This window comes from Penicillium oxalicum, chromosome II, assembly GCF_001723175.1.
Source record: "Penicillium oxalicum strain HP7-1 chromosome II, whole genome shotgun sequence".
Lineage (NCBI taxonomy): Eukaryota > Fungi > Ascomycota > Eurotiomycetes > Eurotiales > Aspergillaceae > Penicillium > Penicillium oxalicum.
This window is the reverse complement of record NC_064651.1, coordinates 4,570,274-4,591,255: the sequence shown is the minus strand read 5'-3', so window position 1 is coordinate 4,591,255 and position 20,982 is coordinate 4,570,274. Positions and strand designations below refer to the sequence as shown.

Sequence of the window (20,982 nt, the reverse complement as noted above, 5' to 3'; positions counted from 1 at the left end):
CATCACCTGGCGAAGAAGGAAAGATTTGTCTCGTCGTACAACCTATAGGTGTTCTTATACCGTGCTTGAGCCCCAGGTCGTGTATATTGTGAAACAATCTCGCCTTGCGTATGCCCATGGAAGAATTATAATGAGGTCGACCTTTGGAGAGCACACTGTATTCGTCGTAGTGGAATATACTCAATGACCCGGCAGTCTTTGTTTTCGTTTCTCCAATACTCATCTCGAAGGGACAAACAAATCTAGTTGGACAGGATCTTGATACCTGGGACTGGAGGAGAGCACAGCGGAGAGATCGGCGTGCTGATTTCTCAGGAAAGACGGTGGGGACCCAATCGAGCCGATCCATCACTCGAACTCCATCAGCTTGGTTGAGTGTGACCCTGATGACTCTGTAGAACTTTTACTAAAGCAACTCATAAAAAAATGGGAGCCATGATGGGGAATGATTGCGGTGTCGAGGGAGACAACAGCAACCAGATTGCGGCAAATGGGGAAAAGATGGAGGAGATGATTGGCCCAGAGAGAGATAGGTACAGAAAAGGAGTTACGAGGCGGACATCAAAAAGGTACAGCAGCGGCCACGAATCCCAAGGGAATATATAAAAACAACGAAAGAAAAAAAAAATCGACCAAAGGTAAAAGATGAAGGAGGGACGAGAAAGAGTCCAAACACTCCTATTTGGGAGATCCATTGACGAGGACACCAGGACACCACCAATCCAATAACCAAGATAAATGACCCCAATTAACCGCCCCGAATCATCCAAGTGACCGCCACCGCCCATCCGGTCACGAAGACAAAGGTGAGAATACCAGCGCCCGCACGGTCCCCCGTGGTGATGTCGTTCAGGATGGGCACATCATTGTCCGTGCTGTTGGTTCCAGCATTGGGATTGCTCTTCGAGGTACCACCGTTGTCCGCCGTGAGAGGGGCGCTGTTTTTGAATCGGATGAGATTTGCGTTCAGCACACCGAGGACGGACATTTCCTGCTCCAGGCCCAGTTCGTCGGCCGCGTCGGTCTTGCGGCTGTACCACCTGGTGCCGCAGAGGTTGCCGCTGGAGCCGCCCGTGCACGTTTCCACGGCGGCCTGCGCCGATGTTCGCAACTTGGGCATGATGAGGTCCGCGGTCCCCGGAACAATGGTGGTGATGAGCGCGAGCCAATTCGAGAAGTAGGCCTTGAAGGTTTTTTGGTTACGATCACATTTATCGATCGGTTCACAGGTGATCTCGACGAGGACGTTGCCGCCCGCATCATTGTAGCCTTGGGTGGGATAAAACTGTTCGGAGGTGCCAACCAAGCCTTGAATGCCGTCCATCCACTTCGTCGCGGTTCCATTCGTCTAGAAAAATACGCGCACCGGTGTTAGCAGTTGAGTTCATTCAGCAGTGAGCCCGGACCCATGGAAGAATCCGGACACGGAGAAGGCTGCGAGGGAGAGGGCTTACGTAGTTGTGCATGTACCCAGCACCGCTGATGTAGGTTGCGTAGTTGTAGGTCCATTGCCAGTCACCATGATCCGTACATTGGGTCTCACAGGTGGTGGAGTCGGCGATGTTCCAGTTCTTCTGCTTCAGCAGAGGAGTGGTCGCACTCCAGTCCCAAATGCGCTCCGCCCATTCCGCGTAGGTTGCGTTTTTGGTGTAGAGAGCCAGGCGGGCCGCCAGCTGGAAGAGACCGCCGTTGGAGATGGCGTTTTTGGTGAGATAACCACTTTGGTAGGGCCAGATCTGCCAGCGCAAGCCCCCGTGGCAGCTGCTGGTATCCCAGCGGGGCACCTGCGTGTTGAACACACCTTGCGCCAGGGAGACCCAGGACGGCTGGTTGGGCAATTCCGGAAAGTTGACTTCGGCGGCGGTGATGGCGGCCAGACCCCAGAAGACCTGATCGTCGTTCCCCAGGTACTGACTGTAATTGCTCGGAAAGAAGTCGTCATCGCCCTTTTGCCAGTACATGCCCTCCTGGATCAACCCGTTGAATTGCGAATCCCCCGTCAACCACCAATATTGAATGAGCGTCATGAACATTGAACCACCTTCCCACCAAGTTCCGTCAAATTTACCGGGGATATCCTTAGAGTCACGGGCATTGTAGAAATCCATCATGTTGGTCGCGACCGCCTTGGCGGCGGTCTTGAGGGAGTCTGGAGGGGGTGTGGGACGCTGGGTCAGCAATTGTGCCGCGACCGAGGAATGTGGAGGTGAGGAACGAGCGATATTTTACTCACTTTCATCGTCTACTTGGACGGTGATGGCAGCGAGAGTGCCCTGAATGGCGAGCGAGCCACCCACCAGGGCGGCTAGCCACTGTGAGCAAATCATCAAGAATAGAAGCGATCACGAAGGAGATGCGGCATCGAAAGGACTGTGTTGAGCGCGCACCCCTCAGAAAAATGACCGATCGGGGAGATTCCGGTTTTTTTTTCCTCTCTGATTAGGACCAGGGCGTTCGAAGTTCCAGGGGGCAGTGAGGGAGCGACCGAGACGAGGATGGGCGAGTCAGAACAAATCGGTTCGGCGGAACTCGAGGAAGAGTCGAGATTGGGTTTGGGGGGGGGGGGGGAATAGCAGGCTCCCAGCAGGCCAGGAAGGGGGAGGGGAGGAACAAACAACAAAGAAAAAAGAAAAGAATTGCGACGTGGAGGGAGAAACGAGCGGACGAAAAGGGAGAGATGAGAAGAGACGGGCGAGCTAGAGAGACTGCGGGCAGTGGGAGGCGGATTGCGGCGGAGGAAGAGTGAAGAGTGAAGACTTCAGGTCAATGAGGAGGTCCCCGTGCAACGGTCAATCACGAAGGACCCGAGTCGGAGGCGGGAGCGCTGAGAGTTCACCTGCGAAATGGGGCCCGGGCCTGGAGCTTGGTGGTGGCCCCAAGGCCTGCGGACGTGGTGCCTGGTTGGCGTGGGCCTCTTGGCCTCGTTCTCGCGGTGCTTGTCTTGTCCTCTTTGGACTCCGTTGGGGGGAAGCCAGGAGTACCCCGTACCTCATTGACCCCGTTGTCTGTAGTCTGGAGATCGGGTACCTGGTACACTTCCAGGTGAGTGAACCAGGCACACCGAGTTTTACTGTACTCGTCCGGATTCAGTCTGTCCATCCAGCATCGACCTTGCTCGTCCACGTACAACACAACCATTGCACGATCCAGGTCTCGCGTCACCGAGCAATACCGTGCCCCACGAGCTACTGACACTGAGTTCACCGGTGACCGACAAATTCATTCATTGATAAATATGCTTCCGCTATTCAACTACGTCTGCCATAGACCTGACACTTGAAACCATGCGCACATCTACCGTACCTCAGTAGGTGCTGTCTGGCCGGCTGACTTGGGATCCTAAAAATAGGTCACCTGATCCAATCGAGTCCGTGGAACGGGGACACCAGTTGACACTCGAACTGGAATCGATGTAATGCCTGGTGCCTGGCAGCCACCAGACTTGGCGCGCATAGGGAGACCCCTTCTACGCACATCGTGCGACAAGGTTGCACAGGGTGCACTCTGGAGATACGTCGTCGGCGGGAGAGTCATGGTGGTCAAGTCGATTCGAGCACGGTGAGATATCTACGTGTCTGACCCCAGCCACTTTCTCTCAGTGCAAATCAATGTACCCTGTAAATCATGGTTGATGGAAAATCCATCACGCACGGGCAAAGTCACCATCCCCGGCGTCGAGAATGACTGAGCCATGGATCAGCTGCCGACCTACTCACCTTGCCGACACGAGATTTCTATGAGGGGCATGATGGGATGATGATTCATCACGTAGGAAACAATGCAACCCGATCCCGAGGCGGCACTGGTGGCTCGCATTCTTCGGATCGGCTCCCGCAGCCCTTTCGGGGTCGAGACGAGAAGGCCGTGCCGATGGGGGTTGTGGATGCCGTTGGACCCTGATCGGAGGGAGTGGAAACGGGAAGAGTCGTCGTCATGATCGAAAATCACGTCCCAACGCGGTGTTCGTGTCCACCCACACCAGAGGCGGCATCACCAAATCATGTCTGCCCAGCGCTGGTCGGCTGACGAGGCAATCGCAAATCGATCTGACATGCATGGCCAGAGCTATCGAATCACGATTGTCCGTCGATCCAGTGCAGGTCATGGCGAGGCGGTGGACGCAAGCTCAGGTTCTTCCACCCATTACTTACAGCAGCTACTCTTCTAATTGAACAGTGGGAGTACTGGTTTAACTTGCCATGTATCACTGCATATACATATAAAAGTCGTCTATATAGTATCTATTAACCATATGTCATTGGTTCCCTGGGATGTACACAAGACTTGGAGTGGGTACATGGTCGAATTTGCACGTTTCCTTTCCAGTGGTGGGCAGCTACAGAAAATAGTCAGCGATGAGGAAGTCCAGCAAGATGACCAGAGGTGCTCTGAAACTTCCCATCAGCTGGGACAGGCCCAGGGGATTCTTGCTCTCGACGAGCCGAACAGATCTTGGTTTGATTACTTTACTAGAAACCGGAAAATCATGGTTGATGACTAGAAAAAGGGTGCCTTCCAAGTAGATTTTTAATGCGTAGAGAATGGGTCTTCTTTTTTCTTTTGAGACAGGATGACCCCAAACACGGTGCTCATCGCCATAGTATCATATCAGTCATATTACATCCGGTCCCGGCGGCGGGGAGCGGCACGAATAATGTTGTCCACCCGCAGAAGGAGCTAAAGAGAAACCGATGGTTAGCAGGCCATCAAGGCTGACGAGCAATCTCATTCATCACGACAAAGGGGGATAAAGGACAAACATACCTCGGCGGCCTCGGAAGCCGATGAAACCACAGCCTTCTTCAACTTATATGCCTCAACAACACCAAGCTCACGCATGTCGGCAATACCCCCACCGGGCGTCAACAGATCCAAACCTGAGCTAGTCATGCCGTTGTTGATAGCCTGACGAAGACGAGTGACCAAGTCACTGGAGTCTAGACCCGCATTGTCGGCCAGAATTGTGGGCAGCTGCTTGAGAGCGTGTGCGAAAGAGTCGACGGCCAGTTGCTTCTTACCGGTGGTGTTCTGAGCGGCCTGCTCCACCGCCTTGGACATTACCATTTCCGCACAACCTCCACCAAGAGTGACGCGGGGGTCCTTGACGGTCTGCGAGAGAACCGCGAGGGCGTCATGCAGTGACCGCTCAGCTTCGTCGAGAAGTTGTTCGGTAGCACCACGCAGCACAATGGTACAGGCTTGGCCAGCCGCAACGCCGGAGAATTTGATCAGTGTATCTTCGCCAATGATCACCTCCTCAATCAAATCACAAGAACCCAGCTGAACCTGGTCGGGGTGGTCAAAGGTCGAGGCGATCTCGCCACCAGTGACGAGAGCGAGGCGCTCAATACCGTCAAAGTCGGCGTGTTCAATGGACATGATGCCGGCCTCGGTGAAGAGCTGCTCCGGCCAGTTGTAAATCAACTGTCGGTTCACAAAGCAGTTGATGCCGTGAGACTTGATACGCTCGACCTTGGCGCGCATCTTCTCCCGCTCCGCCTTCTCCAGATCGGCCAACTTGCCCGTGGACTCGACCTTGACCCGAGCACCGAAGATCTTGACCTTGTCTGTGTCCATCGCGGTATTGGCAACGAGAATCTTGGCATTCTCCAGGCGCTTGGGCTGGTTGACACCAATCTTCTTATCGAGAATGAATCCCTCGTCCAGGTATGAGTCGTTCAGCTTGCCACCGGCCTTCTTGATAATCTGGATGTGACTGAGATCGGTAGAACCCTTCAAGCGCAGAACAGCCTCACAGGCGAGACGAGCGAAGTGGTCCCGGTCTTGCGCCAGGACCTTGGAACTGAGAGTCGTACGAGCAATGGCGTGCAAATCCTTGCGGAAGGCCTCCGGGTCCTTGCTGCGATCGACGGCGGTCTTCTCGAGAGCGGAGAGAGCGGCACGGCTGGCTATCCGGTAACCATCGATGATGGTCTGTGGGTGAATCTTTGAGGCCACCAGCTTCTCAGCCTCGCGGAGGAGCTCAGCAGCCAGAACGGTAACAGAGGTAGTACCATCGCCGACCTCGTCGTCCTGAACCTTGGAGATATTGACCAGCACCTTTGCCGCAGCATTGTCCAAAGCAATCGACTTCAGAATAGTAGCACCGTCGTTCGTTACGAGGATTTCGCCGGTAGACCTAGCAGACCGCAGAATGATTAGCACCAAAAGTTCCCGTATGAAGGAGCCCCGCCAAATATCACGGAGTACATCCCGCTACATACGCGGACTGCAGAATCTTGTCCATTCCCTTGGGACCCAAAGTGCTCTTCACAAGATCACCGACAGCGATAGCACCGACAAAGGCCGAGAGACGGGCATTTTCACCCTTCTCCTCAGTGACATCGTCGGCAAAGATCTGTGTGGGATTGGCAAAAGACGCCTGCTCGGGGCGCCGTTAGCATGGAAAATCTTCAACCGATAAGAGATGTGCAGTGTTTTCTCATACCATAATGATCAACTAAGAACGAACAAGCGATCTAGTGATCTTGAAGGACAGGATATCGTCGACTGCCGAAAGATGCAGCTTCGTCAACAGTGGGGGGGATTTCTACAGCGAGAAAGGAGAAAAGTTGAGTGGTCCGAGCTTCTGCCTGAAAGTCCGCCCACCGCCCGGCGCCCGCTGATGGTGGACTCCCAAGCTCCGGCGCGCCTTCGAGAGTACGAGTCTTGGGGGAAAAGCATCGAACATTGGCCTCGAGCTTTTTGAAGATATTCGACATCATGGCCAGCTCAGATGAAACCCACGCTCAACCAACGAATAAGCGTCCTCACGCAGAGGTGGACGCAGCCGACGATGGTGAGTTTATCTCTCCTTCTTTTTCTCCATGATACCGGCAACCCGCCGAACCTGGCTCGCGCGCATTTCGTAACTGACCGTCGCGTATGATCAATGACATAGGCGATGACTCCTCTTCTGACGATGACTTCGGTCCCGCGTTGCCATCCGAGGTAGCACCTAAGAAGAAGAGGCGCAAGCTGCCCTTTGAAAAGGTGTACATCAAGGCACTCCCCGCCTCGTCGCGCTACTCGAAATCCCTCATGCATAAGGACCAATTGTCCTTCGTGACCGTGACACCATTCACGGACTTTGTGATCACAAGCTCTGTTGATGGAGTGGTCAAGTTCTGGAAGAAAATGGCGGATGGGATCGAATTTGTTAAAGAGTTCCGAGCGCACCCAGGTGAAATCCGAAGCGTCAATGTCAGTGCCGACGGACGGAGCTTTGCGACAGCGGGTACGGATAAGACGGTCAAGATCTTTGATGTGATTACTTTTGGTAGGATTTGTGCCATCTCCTGAAAAATTTTATGGACAGCGTGACTAACTTGATTGAAGATTTATTGGCCATGTACACACTCGACTTCGTACCCCGATGTGTCTGCTGGGTGCACCGACGAGGCGCCTCTTTGCCGCTCCTCGCAGTAACAGATGAGTCAAGCAATACCTTTAAGATCTTTGATGGGCGTGGTGAAAACCCTCAGCCCCTGCACACGGTCACCTCGGTCCATCGCTCACCAATCGTCTCCATGGCGTTCAACAATACATTTGATTGTGTCATTTCGGGCGACGAGTCCGGAATGATAGAATACTGGCGCGCAGGTGATGGATCTTTTGAGAAACCCGACAATGTCTTCGAGCTCAAGTCATCGACCAACCTCTTCGCCTTCAAGAAGGCCAAATCCGTCGCCACTGCAATCACCATCTCACCTTCCGGGGAGCATTTCGCGACCGTTTCCTTTCCCGATCGTCAAATTCGGGTTTTCGAATTCGCGACGGGTAAGCTGTATCGGACCTATGACGAGTCGATCACTACCATCATGGAGATGCAGCAAGCAGGTACTGCCCCATACCAGCTGGAGGAGGTCGAGTTTGGACGACGAATCGCGGTCGAAAGGGAACTGGAAGGCGAAGCGACCCGAAGTAAGGTCAACGTTTCCTTTGACGAATCAGGCCACTTCTTGCTCTACGGATCTCTGTATGGCATCAAATGCATCAATACCTATACCAACCGTGTGGTACGAGTCTACGGCCGAGAGGAGCCGTTTCGAGCCCTGCACTTGGCGTTGTACCAGGGCCAACCTCAGCGAAAGGGCGTGGTGACTGTGTCCATGGCCGCGAGTAGCAACCCCCTCCTGCAGGAAGCTGAGGAGCGTGATGCCATTCTCGTCAGCACGGGCTTCGCCAAGGTGCGCTTCTATCTGTTCACAAATGAAACGGAAATCTCCAAGAGCAGCCGTGATGTGCAAAACGAGAAACCTACTCAGGTGGCGGGCGCGTCAGACACCGGCGCCACCAAACCCCAAGAGACGGGGACGGCGGCGGTGCTCCACACCACCATGGGTGACATTCACCTACGCTTGTATCCCACGGCAGCGCCACGGACCGTGGAAAACTTTGTCACCCATGCCCGTCAAGGTTACTACAACAACACCATCTTCCATCGGGTGATTCGCAAATTCATGATCCAGGGCGGTGATCCTCAAGGAGACGGTACAGGCGGTGAATCCATCTGGGGTGGAGAATTCGCGGATGAATTTTCGACGTTGAAGCATGACAAACCCTACACGCTATCCATGGCCAATGCCGGTCCCAACACCAATGGTAGTCAATTCTTCATTACGACGGAAAAGACGCCCTGGCTGGACAACAAGCACACCGTGTTTGGCCGTGCCGTGGCCGGCTTGGACGTGGTTCATAAGATCGAAAATGTGAAGACGTATAAGGAAAAGCCCGAGGTGGATATCAAGATTGTCAGTATCAGCATCTCCTGATACCCACTCGAGGAGCACCACCGGAATCTGAGATACGGAAATGATCAATGAATATCTTGTACAATAACATAGCATGTCCATGTGAATACGTAATGAGCTGCCGTCCACCACTGCAGTATGATTCTTTTTTTTCTCACGAAATATTTACGACTGCCCGTGGACAAAAATGCTTCCACGCATGAGTAGATACAGAGAGGTCAGCTTCGAAAGAATATCTTGCTGGGAGTGGACGTGTAGAAATTGCGAGTACCAGACCCGCAGTATTTTCATGTACTACCCGTGTGTTTCTTGAATTTTGAGCGACACTGGCCATGTCAAGCGTAAGCAAAGCCCCCGAGCCTCATGCGAAGCTAGACACACCTAGGAGGCGACCACATCAGGTGATACAACGCCCCGGCAATGCTGAGATGATGACATTTTGCGCTAACCCTTGAACCCCGCTGTTGATAGATGGCAAAGCACAGAAAGCACAGACAGCATGGCCGTGGATGAGTATGCCAAGTTGGTGGTCGCCAAAGAAGATGAATCTTTTTTAAGCCATCGTTGTAAATGATTGGCCAAAGGCTGAATGCATTTGTATGCACAATCATCTGATCAAAACAACAAACAAACAAATCAATAAACGGTAGATGGCAGAAAGTGTTCGGAACTTGCGTTTAGCAACCGAGAGGGAACGAAAACGACCACCGGGGCCCCAGATGAGAAGAAAACGGTCATGAGCACGTGTGATCGGGATTGCTCCACCCAAATCATTGCAAAGGGACCTGACGGATCTCCATGTCGCCTCGAGGCTGAGATGGCTTTGGCAGACGTGTGCGACTCCCCGGTGGCAGGGTTCCAGCTCCTCGTGTGGTGATTTCGGTGCGAGAACTGCTCGCCGGGGATTGAGAGTGATCAGGACCCGCGGGCGCTGCCCAGGCGGATTTGGCGGTGCTGACAATCCCCGAATTGGAGGGAGAGTAAGAATTACCCCCCAAGGCACCGGAGCTGCTGTCCATGGGCCCTCCCCCATAATAGAGATTTGCTCGCTTGGCATCATGGCGGCGCTTGAGGTAGACTGCTACTGCAGCAATGACACCGAAGCCGATTGCGAGGACAATCAACATGATGACCCATTTGTAATGAGTGCTCCACCTAGATTCGACACCATTATTAGCATCATTCAGACAAGGTGAAGGTGTAGCATATGAAGGTTGAGATCGAAAGAACAGATCTGAAAGAGAAATAGATAAAGATAATTTCACATTGGCGAGAATTGGGATGTGTCGAGAGGTTACAGCAGAGGACAAGTGGTGGACTGGAAGGACCAGATGAGACATACCAAGATGGCTGGACTTCGCTGGTGGACTTGCTCGATGCGCTTTTACCCCCCGACGTGCTTGCGGAAGCAACTGTGGCGGTAGTTGTCGCCGCTGTGTTTGTGCTTGAACCGGCATTGCTGGTGTCTTGGCCGTTGGAATTACAGTAGTTATTGTACCATGTCGACAGGAGCGATTGGTCCGCTGGGGCAGTACAAGACGTGCAGACGCTGCCCGAGGTCTTGAGGGTGGTGAGGAGGGCGGATTGACAGAAACATGAGACCCAGGTGGCCTGAGCTGCCGACTCGCAGCTACCTTGCGCTTGGGTGAGGGCGGTACATGACAGACCGCATTGTGGAAAGGATGCGGATGCCGCTGCGGGAAGAATGTTGGCGGCCGTCGTAGCGGAGGCGTAGAGGGCGAGAAGGAGAAGGCCGAGGCCACGGGTGCGGGGGATCGTCATCGTCAGGAACATGCTTTGATCGGGGATTGTGTTCGACGATCGCGAGGTGTGGTCAAATGTCCCGGATCAGGTGAGGTCTCTGGCTGCGAAAGAAAGTGGTCTACTTGGTCCAGTGAGGTTGGATGTAGATGGTGATGTACCGAACGGAGGCACAAAAGTAGGGAGAATGATAGGCCGCGTTCAAGGTGATTGATCCATCAGAGTGTCGAGGTAAAACCGAGAGACGAGCCGAACGTGAAATTGAACAGGAGATCCTGGATTAGGTTTAGGTAACCACTGTCCGAAGAGGGACGGGAGAGAGAGAGATGTGCGTGCGCCCGTGTGACGAAGAGGATGGGCCGGAAAAGCCAAATGATTGACACCTCACAGACAGACAGCGAGAGCAGAGGTGAAAGAGGGGGTGAAGAGAGCGACAACAAAGAACGGAAGCGACACCAGGTGATTCGGAGCGGGCGTGGACAGTTGAACCAGAGAACGACTGGAGGTGTAAAGTTCAGTTCTCAATCTCCTGCACCAGACTTGACAAGCCGAGCGGTCGACTCAGAAGTCCAGCTTGGTGGGCGTAAGTCACCTGGTCATCGGCCCCGTCAGCAGGGTGCAGTCGACATCGAAGAAATCGTCGCACCACCACAACGGGCGTCACACCGACCCGCTGATTGGGCCTCGCCCACAGGGCTGGCCAAGTGATTGGAGGGCCTGGTACCTGAGCGGTACCTGGGGCCGACGTGGAAGCTCACACTAACAAAGTAGGGGACGATCCCTCCCGCAGGTGTTGAAAGTGTACCCCCCATTACTCTACAAGGCACTACTACTGCTAGTAGTCAAGTACGGGGAATACCGACTTAGTCTGGATAGGCTGACTGTAGCCTTCCATCTGCAGGAACCGATCGGGACTCAAACCGTAGAGATTGGACACTGACGTCCCATGTGCAACTACTGCCTCATGAATTGTATTTGCCGGGCGTGGATACGAGTACTCCACAGACGGCGCAGGCACGACTTGGACTAGACGACCACAAAGTCATGGTGGGATCGTGATGTAGCGGACCAGACAGCCAATCACTGAGAACACCACGAGCTTCACAATTTCCAAGTGGCATCGAAGCGGAGGTCGAGACCTACCCAATCCTCCAATCTGCCTTCACCTTTGCAGCGGCTGCAAAGATTTACTCATGACCCATCCTGTACCTGAATCGAATTGAGTATGGGTCTCCACTCGGTCGGTTTCGACCCAAGAAGATTGGCAGAATGCGTCCGATGAAAAGATATTAAGTGGATCTGATTGGGTCCATCCAGCGGATGTACTGAGATCTGGATCACCAATCATAGTGTGTAAGACGGGCGAGGGAAGCCGGCCGTCTCCAACTAGGGCTCAACGGCCCGAGCTTATTCTTGTTCCTTTTTCCTGAAGGACGGCCCGCGCTACACTCCTGCCTTGTCTTGCCAGCGCTGAAGCAGCAGCATGCTCATTCACCCACTTGACCAAGCTTTCCACGGCCCTCGCTATCAAGGTATAGAAAAAATCTATCCCAAGGTGGTCAAGTCTAAAAATCGGACTGCTGTTCATCAAGACCCTTGTGATAGACCCAGAATTCATCTGGGCGTCATTTAGTGGAGGCTTTCATGACCCATCAAAAGATCAGCGGCTGGGCCTCTTCCGTCGCTGGAAATCGGGTTCCAACACTCGTATGGTAGAATCTGGGCGGCTCCTATGGCCGCCCCCATCCAGCACTTGGTCGTGTGAAAGCCGTGTGAATTATTTATCCACCTACTGAGCACCTAACAGGACTGCCGATGAATGGTCTCTCTTGTCCGGTTCGCGCTCAGGGCACACCACTTGCAAGCTTTGAAGATCGTCAGATATATTCATGGGGTACTACTGGACCCGGTCACAAACCTAGGGGGAAGGTTCCATGAACAGCTGATAGTTCTGCGATGACGGGCAGGTTCTATGAGCGCCTACACAGTGGGAAGAATTTCGCTACCTAGGTTAGCATGGTAGGGGTAACCATATGGACTGGGCCACGATCTCCATGATATTAGATCCCACGCGATAGAAAGCCCCAAGCTTACTGGGCGGAGTCGCTATGAAAACCTGAAGATGTCTAGGTTGAGTATTGCCGTGTCGGGAGTGTAAACCACGTGATATACACACAGAGGATAACTGGAACCTGATGGAACCTTGATAGAGTCGCACTTCTACCAAAGGTGTATCAGGTACAGACCGACTGAAAAGATTGCCTGTCTCTCTCAACTAGCGCAACTTGTTATCCATCGCTAGATACCATTTAGGGTTGCCGTACCTTGCTGGGTAGAGTACAACTCCCCAAAGCAGTGCCTACCCCATAGACCCATTTCAAGGACACCTCTGTCACCGAGCATGACGACTTGATCACTGTTGAGAATGGCTCCCAGGAAACGAGTAACTGGGTTGAGAGTACTTTGTGCAAAGTTCTCTCAAAGTACCCCTTGCATGACCTGATCGGCCCCGTAGTTTCTATTGCTGGTCACCTCATCGACCATGCAACGACAAGAAGTCTAGACCTCAACGGAATCCGTGCAAGACAGGAAGAAGCTGCTGTCGATCCTTTGACAGAGCAAGACTGTCATTATTGATGTCGAGACCATTACATGCACGCTTATCGACGTGCTTTCAGAGTCTCTATGTAGACATTCGAAGGGCGTTTGTTATAGACGACAGCCGATCTTTACGTTCACAATGTTTATCTAGAAGCTGCATGGAAGTTGACAAGGGTCGCCAGTAAGGGCAGGTGACAAAACTCGAAGCCAGTGAGCATGATCTGAGGCAGATCTGCCTGGAGAGAGCGGGCAGGGGCCACTTCAAGGAGATCGTGGCCATCATCTAGAGCAGAGAATGTCAGTGGCCTCGCTTGCAAGGTTGTCCAATATTGTCCCATCTCTTTCTACACCCGCCCTGAGCACTGTATTTAGATGGCCTGTTCCCACCGGCCACGCTGAGTTTGATCAAGATCGGGCATCTTTGGCTCAAGAGGATGCAGATTCTTCAAGTGTAAAGGTACCTTGCCTCTGTAAAAAGCGACAAACAGACGGCTCAATCACAACAGACATAAATGTGATTCCACTTATTTTCTGCTGGTCGTTGGAGGAGAGATCCAGTCCTGGCGCCCAACCTTTGTGCTCATTTTTGGTCTTCCTCCAGAAATGTGATAAGGCTTGTCACCACAAGCGCTGTAGTAGTTTTCGCTGCAATGGGAGTCTCGGTACCTCGAAGCCATGACGACTGAGATTGCATGGTATCGAAAAATAGTCGAATAAAAAGGGAAATATTCGTCACAGAAGAAGGTCTCACTGACCGCCGATGCTCATGATACGAAGAAAGCCACGATTGTAAGTTCATCCACCAATGAGAAGGTAGCGATCATGATTGATCAAAACAGGGACCTAGGCTTATATGGATTTTAGGTGCTGGCCAGCTTCGAAATGCACATGGTAATGAAGATCTTGTGCCTCAACGAGCAAAAACGATCATCATGACTAGAGGAGCCACTAATGATAGGACGAATTCTGCCTGTACGATCTGAAAGAGGAGAAAACGTATATACGCAGAGATCAGAGCGCCTGCTCGTGTAGCATTCCCAATCCTTTTGAGCCAACAGTCAGTTGGTGATGAGGCAGACGGTGACTGGTGATGAGCCCTCTGAGTCACTCGAAAGTTCCTGGCAGGAGTTTCAGGGCTACTCAGAGTACGGGTCTATTTTGATACCTTGACATTACCTCGGAAATCGGGAGAGAAACAGAGAGAATAGAATATTTTCGCGACACATCATCTTCTGCGGTTGAAGACAAGTAGAAGGCAAGTCGACGTTCTGCAGAATATGGGCAAAAGAGCTCTCAAGTGTGTATGCGAGATGAATGCACAAAATGACAATTACTCAAGTGAGAACAGGTTCTGGGATGTGCAACAGATATGATCGCCTACAGTAGGTATGGGGAAAGCAGTTCATTAGATTGAGATCCTTCGAATAAACAGACACATCCTGTCGTTCTCTCATCCTAGCTTGGCATGAGCGATGGCGTGTAAGTTAAAAGCAATCTTACAATGGAGGTCGTTATTTTTGAGTTCATCTAAAACGAAACACGACTCTGGTGGACTCACCTTGCAAAGCATACAGCATCCGGATCGGGTGTCAACGAATGTAAGGACTCGATTTTTGGCTGACCTGTATGATTTGGGGTTGATGATAGGGGTGATACTTTCTTTTGCTGTTTTGCTATCTCTCCCAGAAGAGATCAGCAGGCCACAGGTGTTTCCACTTGCTCGATTTTGGCACAGCCGGATCTAGCCCTGCGAGATAATCAATAAACTTAGTCGATCGAGTTTAGCCAGTTAGCGGGACCTACGTGTTGACCACGTCAGCTGTTTATTTGCACCACTTTGAAATGGGCGAAATATTATATTCTCAACACATATATGGATATTATAGACACGAATTTGGCACAGTTCCTTCCACAATCATGCCTTGCCCGCCCGCTGGCTTGGAGAACGAAGCATGGTGAAGACGATCACACCCACACCCACCATCATCGCTCCGCCCGTTGTATAAGCCACTTCCCTTCCGGCCCACCAGAACAGGGAACAGAACAATAGAGGCCCCAAGGCTCGACCGACTTGACCCCAACTACGCAGTTGACCAAGTGCCGCTCCACGCTCAATCTCTCCCGCCTCTAAACTGCCCAGGCTGTTGATGCCCGTCACCACCGTCGCCGAAGTCACAGCGAGCAGAGCACCGGCACTATACAGTCCCGTGGTTGAAGTGGCGTTTGCCAGCATAAAAAAGGAGATCGCGCACGCGGTCACTCCAATTTTGACAACCATCAGTGGTGGGACGCGGCGAACGATGGTACCTTGTAAGAGCGATGCAATCAAGCCTATCATCGACAGGAGACGGCCATTCAAGGCCGATGGACTGCTATGCGGGAGACGATCGCTGTAGAAGGCGGCCGTAACGAAGGGGAGTGAGAACTCCAGCCCAGAAAAAGAGACCAAAAAAAGAAAATGTAAGAGCTTCAGAGTTGCCATGGTGCTTGGGTGTCGCTTGTCCGTTTTCGCGGCCAGTGATTGAACATTTCCGTTGGTCAGCGGCTTTCCGTTGCCATTCATTGATGTGCCTCCATAGACCCGAATCTCTGGAGGCGTCTTGGATGAACTATTCTCGGGAATTGCAACTGTTAAATTGCGAAGTCGAGGATGCGTCTCCGGCAGGGCAAAGTAAATGTAGGAAGTCTCTGCCACGACGAGCAACAGCGACACACCTGCCGCAACGGCGAATTTATTCGAAGCCATCATGTCAATTGTGGACAGCGCCGCCCCCAAAGCAGGCCCAAATGTAAATGCGATACTAAAGCATGCGCCGACAAGAGCCATGGCGGATCCCCGCTGTGTTTCATCGCTGATGTCGGAAACAATTGCATTGGCCAACTGGACATTGCCTTCCGTCAGTCCCCCTACAACGCGACTGGCAAGAAATGTCCGGAAATCGGTTGCGCCCACCCATAACGCAACGCTTAGAATATTTCCCACCATGGAGAACAACATAGCGCGACGGCGGCCATGGTGATCAGACAATCGACCGATGAACGGGGCCGCGATAGCCTGGAGGAGAGAGAATAACGAACCAAAGGCGCCGCCGAGGAGAATGATGTCATATCGGGAGTCAATGGGCCTGGAGAAGGAGTTTTTGTATGCGTTGAGATAGTGGAACATGCCATTGAGAAGGCTGGTGGGAGAATCATCCTTGGACCGGTAATAACTGAGCACGGAGGGGAACAAGGGGAGAATGAAAGTGAAGGAAATCTGTTCATCCAAGCAATCGCCGTCGCAGTCAGCAAATACCTGCCAAGTGCAAGATTTGAGGTGTGCAGAGATGAGTTGCGTTCTCGATCAACTTACCAAATCCAGAAGTAGTGAGACGAACAAAGTCTTCAAGATCTTCTTGCGGACGGCCGCGGACACCGTTGTCGATTTCATTTTGAACAATGAGAGACTGTGTCGGTGAGCATGCAAAGAAACAACTGACGCGCAAATCCTGAGTATGGGTCGCAGCAATGCCTTATAGATCGCTCACGCCGAGTCGAAGGTTGGACCCGAGCTCCAGTTAATTGACATCTTCTTCCGAGGCTATGCCCCTGGCGCTTGTCCTAAATCTCATTTGCATGGACCATCCCCCGTATTATGGAGGATTATTATTATAATTTTTTTCCTGCGGATCACACGCCACGTTTAATGGACCATGGTTGTGAACTCCGTGCGCTCCAAAGCCCATCTCGGTTGGATCGGGTGCCAAGGTCTGCCCATTCGATCCTCAAAAAAGTGGAATACTCATCACCAGTGCCCACTCTCGCTGCCCTGAGAACTACAGAGAATGTGGTACACTGGTCTCTATGTCGGATATGTTGAAGGTTCTCGATTATTAGTTGGCTCAAACCGACCTGCCTCAGATTTTGCTCGCTTCCATGCCATGCGGAAACACCAATAACCAAGCAAAACCCTGACTGGGTGTGGGAGTCGCTCCTGTTCGCATATGAATTGCTGGATTTTTCTTTCTTTGGACCTAAGAACGCATCAAGGAGCTCTTGACCAAGTAAACATGGCCCGCATCCCAGAACTGGGATGCGATGTAAGATTTGTAAAGATCACCACCTGTACGTATTACCAATACTGGTATGGATTCAACGGACCGAGCTGTATCAGGCAGACTCACGGAGAGAGCGGGAGAATACGACCAATCGGATTCCTTTCGCTCCCAGTAAGCTCAAACCTTATCGAGCTTCAGGCAAGGAAAGGCCAATAATTTTGTAGAAATGGGTTTGGTGCCTTTTTTAAGGGTTTCCAGGATGCCCAGTGCAGACTGCTCAGGTTGTAAAAATCTGGAGGACATGCCAGATGGAGATGGCGAGAGCGAGTGAAAAGAGCCATATTGGCAGTCAGCCAAGGGAAAACAAAATCTGAGATTGCATTAGTGGTCGTGGACTGTCAACTTGAGAGGCAAGCATAAATTGTTTGTGGCAGTCCAATCTGTCGACGCGTAGCTCAGAATAATAAAAATTCTGCCCTCTCGACTGCCCGCTCAATCTGCATATAGTCAAACATGCGTCTGGCAGCAGCTTTTGTTTGTTGTTTTACTCGATGCCGGAGCTACCGGCGTCCTTTGCTCGCCTGGTCTCCAAAGATCGGACCATCACCCGATCTCGACCCTTAGCAACCAGGCTTGACCTCACGTCCGGGGGTCGATTGCAAGCAGCTGACCGGTGACGTCACTAAAAAAAACTCGCACCCCATGTTTCAATCACTCAATCTTTATAATGCTATGATTAGACTGGAAAAAGTATCCTTGGCTGTTTGAGGTACATTTGGTCGCGCTGTGATTAGTAAAGTATGTCTCCTCGGGCTTTGCTTAATGGACGCAACCGATTCACGCTACCCCGTGTTATGACGTTCATGATCGTGTTTGGCACCGCGATTGACCTTCTGCGCCTGAAGGGCTATCGGGATGCTGACTCAGGGCCCCAGGTCCAGCCCTGCCTCCTCTATAGTCGTGAAGAGTCATGCGAAGAGGTAGAATTCCATGTTTTCTTCCAATCGGCTGTGGTACTTGATTGATCGAAATCTGAATTTCATACTGCCCTGATGATCAAGGCATTGCCCAGAATCCCTTTTCAAACACTTCACGATCGGCTCACGCCTGTCGTACAATATCATGGATGCGAACCATGGCCTACATATCCATGCTATCCTGGTCTCTCCAAAGAGCAGAGCATACCATGATTATTATGAGCTTTAAATTCTCGCTAAAAGGCCCCGGATCAAAAAAATGACCGTTGGTTACGAGAATGGATCACAGAACCTCAGTTGTAGTGTCAATCTGTTCAAATCCACTGACCTCTACACTGTAGGTAGTAACCCCCTCACAGTGGAAAAATACCATCGCTGTCTTGCGGATGGAGTATCGTAGAAACCCTCTTAGTCATACCAACCTCTACCACTCAGTATCTCTGGCCTAGACTTTGTTTCGCACCAATTATGTTCTCATCAATCTCTTTTTTGAAATGGCTCCACCATCAAAGTGAAATCCATTTCTACGATTGTGACTTTTTTAAAGCCGTCATCTATCGTGGAAATGACGAAAGCACGCTTTAGAACGCGACCCTTTTCGAACAATCAAAAAGCTAAGTCCAGATCAGATGGAGTTGACTTGTCTTGGCGATGGCATTCTAGTTCCGCTTCATTGGGCGAGGGCCGAGTCTGCTCGATCATCAATCTCATGAGAATCATGGATCCGCGGAAAAAGAATGATGGGATCGCAGGGGTGGGGGGTAGAGCTATTTCCAGTATCTGCATAGGTGAAAATTGCTGGAATTCTGCACACATGGGCTGACAGGCTGCGCATAAGCACTTCCATGGAATGTGGAATTTGCAGGCCTTAGGTTCACATACGTTCAGCAGTAAGTAGGTAGACTACTGTGTGTGATTAGCTTACAGTTGCCATGTCGAGCCGGGATGAGGCCGTACTAGGTAGGCACGTAAGTCTCGGTTAGAGTCTGGAAACAATTTGAGATGAGGCCTACGCTAGCTTAACTTGTCGCTTTGAATCCTATCCAAGGGCCGGGACCGCGAAGTTGTGTAAATTCTTTTCAAAGTACTCGGAGTGGGGCTTACAGTGCTTGCTACCATTTCGCTGTTACCGCGCCGATGGTATTGTATTGCTCTATTGCAGGACTAAGGGAATTGAGTGCCCACCGACATCTGTCTCTCATTTGGAAGGTAGCGAGCACAGCCTGTACCAGGCTTCCGGTGGGTGTGAAAATTGGGGAAAAGAAACATACATCTGCTCAAAACAAGTCGGGTGGTGGCGATCGCAAGTGACTTCCATGACTCGTGCCGAGAGAGAAAAGCCATGGACAGGCTCTTGGCACTCGATCAATGCAGGCAGCTTGAAGAGGTGCCCACACGCAATGCAAATGCAGAGATTGCACCATGAAGGGTGCCAAAACTAGCAAAGGACGTCGATGCCGGTGATTGAGATTTTGGTGCACTTTCATCAGAAGATCTGGGGTCTAGTAGTGTCTCATGGTTGCACGCAATGTAGCGCCAACTTGGGGATGTCTATCACTGAACAAGATTGATTGCGATTGAGACCAAGGATCATAATATGCAATTGATTCAACACCAAATTAAGCTTCACCTGCTCATCATACAAGTACGGTCCTAGACTTGCCCGAGGACGATCACATCCTCACACCATTAGTGGATTATCTCATCGTGGAAACATTTACAGAGCAAAGATCGCAGCGGCGGCGGCAAAGACACCAGTCAGCCCGGGAGCGACAACGGAAGCAGCGTTGTAAGTGGCAGTGGCGGCAGCGCCAGACATGGAGGCAGTCATGGAGCCAGACATGGTGGCAGTGCTGGAGCCGGACGCGGAGGAGCTCGAGTTGCTACCCTCACCCATGGCAAGGGTCGCGTTGGCAACGGCGGGCTGGGGCACCATCTCGTAAGCAGAGCAAGTGGCATTGTCGGCCAGCGGGCAGGACGAGTCAGTGCAAGTGCTCTGCCACTGAGGACCCTGAGCCTTGATGACCGTCACCTCGGGTGCGCAGCGGTAGTTGAAAAGCGAGTTCAGGGCTTTGCCAACCGCCATAATGTCAGACTCGGCAACACCGAAGGAAGCAGCCGAGAGAGCCACCTGCTCAATGAAGTAGCCCATCTCGTAAGGGTTCAGGACCATGAACCTGAATGAAAGCGAGTGGTTAGTCAAGCTTTTCTCAACGATAGAAAAAAGGGCAGACGCATGTGTGACCACACTTACTTGTGGACCTTGTACATGCTGGCATCGCCAGAGTACTCTGGGAAGCCCTTCATACCGTACTGAGAGCAGCCAAGCAGGCTGCCGAAGAACTCGTACAAGTGGGTCATGAGGTAGCTGTATTTGTTAGTTAGACACATTGATGCAGGTTCGTAAACGAAAGGGCTTGGGAGACCACGCAGGCACGCACTATTGGTTGGAGTTCATGTCCTCGGCGGGCATGTTCTTCATCAGGGGGGCAGCACCACCGCCGTCAAGGAAGTTTCGGGCCACAGCCTTGCCATTGTCGTTGGTGGAGGCAAGACCTCCGTTGAAATAGGGTACCAGGTTGACCTTGGTACCGTTGTAGGTGCCATTGGGGTTGAGAATACCCGGAACGCTGACACCCACATTAGGCTGGGTGTAGTTTCCAATAACCGCAGTATTGACCACAAGAGTCAAGAGAGTGTACTGGTTGGTGGCATTGTTCTCCTTCAACAGGGCAGTGGTGTAGTAGTCACAGATGGACGTGTTGGAGGGACGTTGGGCCAGAGCAGAACCCGCGGCCGCGGCCGCGACAAGGGCAGAAGTGAAACGCATGTTCAAGTGGAGACTTAAGAGTC

At 52.0% G+C, this 20,982-nt stretch overlaps 7 protein-coding genes across 7 annotated transcripts; 2 read left to right on the top strand and 5 right to left on the bottom strand.

The window, feature by feature from the left end:
- Positions 1-748: 748 nt before the first annotated feature.
- POX_b03456 (uncharacterized protein) lies at positions 749-3,534 on the bottom strand (the record flags this gene model as incomplete). Its single annotated transcript, XM_050112352.1, has 5 exons — positions 749-1,348; positions 1,455-2,149; positions 2,234-2,312; positions 3,304-3,339; positions 3,403-3,534. 5 exons carry the CDS (start codon positions 3,532-3,534, stop codon positions 749-751), a joined length of 1,542 nt encoding a protein of 513 aa, XP_049972698.1.
- A 1,083-nt stretch (positions 3,535-4,617) lies between these two features.
- POX_b03455 (putative T-complex protein 1 subunit beta) lies at positions 4,618-6,451 on the bottom strand (the record flags this gene model as incomplete). The annotated part of the gene is made up of 4 exons (XM_050112351.1): positions 4,618-4,677; positions 4,765-6,139; positions 6,225-6,382; positions 6,449-6,451. The coding sequence occupies 4 exons, from the start codon at positions 6,449-6,451 to the stop codon at positions 4,618-4,620; spliced, it is 1,596 nt and encodes a 531-aa protein (XP_049972697.1).
- A 272-nt stretch (positions 6,452-6,723) lies between these two features.
- POX_b03454 (Peptidyl-prolyl cis-trans isomerase cyp15) lies at positions 6,724-8,774 on the top strand (the record flags this gene model as incomplete). The annotated part of the gene is made up of 3 exons (XM_050112350.1): positions 6,724-6,799; positions 6,902-7,279; positions 7,339-8,774. 3 exons carry the CDS (start codon positions 6,724-6,726, stop codon positions 8,772-8,774), a joined length of 1,890 nt encoding a protein of 629 aa, XP_049972696.1.
- A 749-nt stretch (positions 8,775-9,523) lies between these two features.
- POX_b03453 (uncharacterized protein) lies at positions 9,524-10,547 on the bottom strand (the record flags this gene model as incomplete). The annotated part of the gene is made up of 2 exons (XM_050112349.1): positions 9,524-9,908; positions 10,096-10,547. The coding sequence occupies 2 exons, from the start codon at positions 10,545-10,547 to the stop codon at positions 9,524-9,526; spliced, it is 837 nt and encodes a 278-aa protein (XP_049972695.1).
- A 321-nt stretch (positions 10,548-10,868) lies between these two features.
- On the top strand, positions 10,869-11,222 carry POX_b03452 (uncharacterized protein; the record flags this gene model as incomplete). Its single annotated transcript, XM_050112348.1, has 1 exon — positions 10,869-11,222. The coding sequence occupies one exon, from the start codon at positions 10,869-10,871 to the stop codon at positions 11,220-11,222; it is 354 nt and encodes a 117-aa protein (XP_049972694.1).
- A 3,808-nt stretch (positions 11,223-15,030) lies between these two features.
- POX_b03451 (uncharacterized protein) lies at positions 15,031-16,545 on the bottom strand (the record flags this gene model as incomplete). The annotated part of the gene is made up of 2 exons (XM_050112347.1): positions 15,031-16,410; positions 16,468-16,545. 2 exons carry the CDS (start codon positions 16,543-16,545, stop codon positions 15,031-15,033), a joined length of 1,458 nt encoding a protein of 485 aa, XP_049972693.1.
- A 3,301-nt stretch (positions 16,546-19,846) lies between these two features.
- POX_b03450 (uncharacterized protein) lies at positions 19,847-20,959 on the bottom strand (the record flags this gene model as incomplete). Its single annotated transcript, XM_050112346.1, has 3 exons — positions 19,847-20,306; positions 20,384-20,497; positions 20,571-20,959. 3 exons carry the CDS (start codon positions 20,957-20,959, stop codon positions 19,847-19,849), a joined length of 963 nt encoding a protein of 320 aa, XP_049972692.1.
- Between the last annotated feature and the right edge of the window lie 23 nt (positions 20,960-20,982).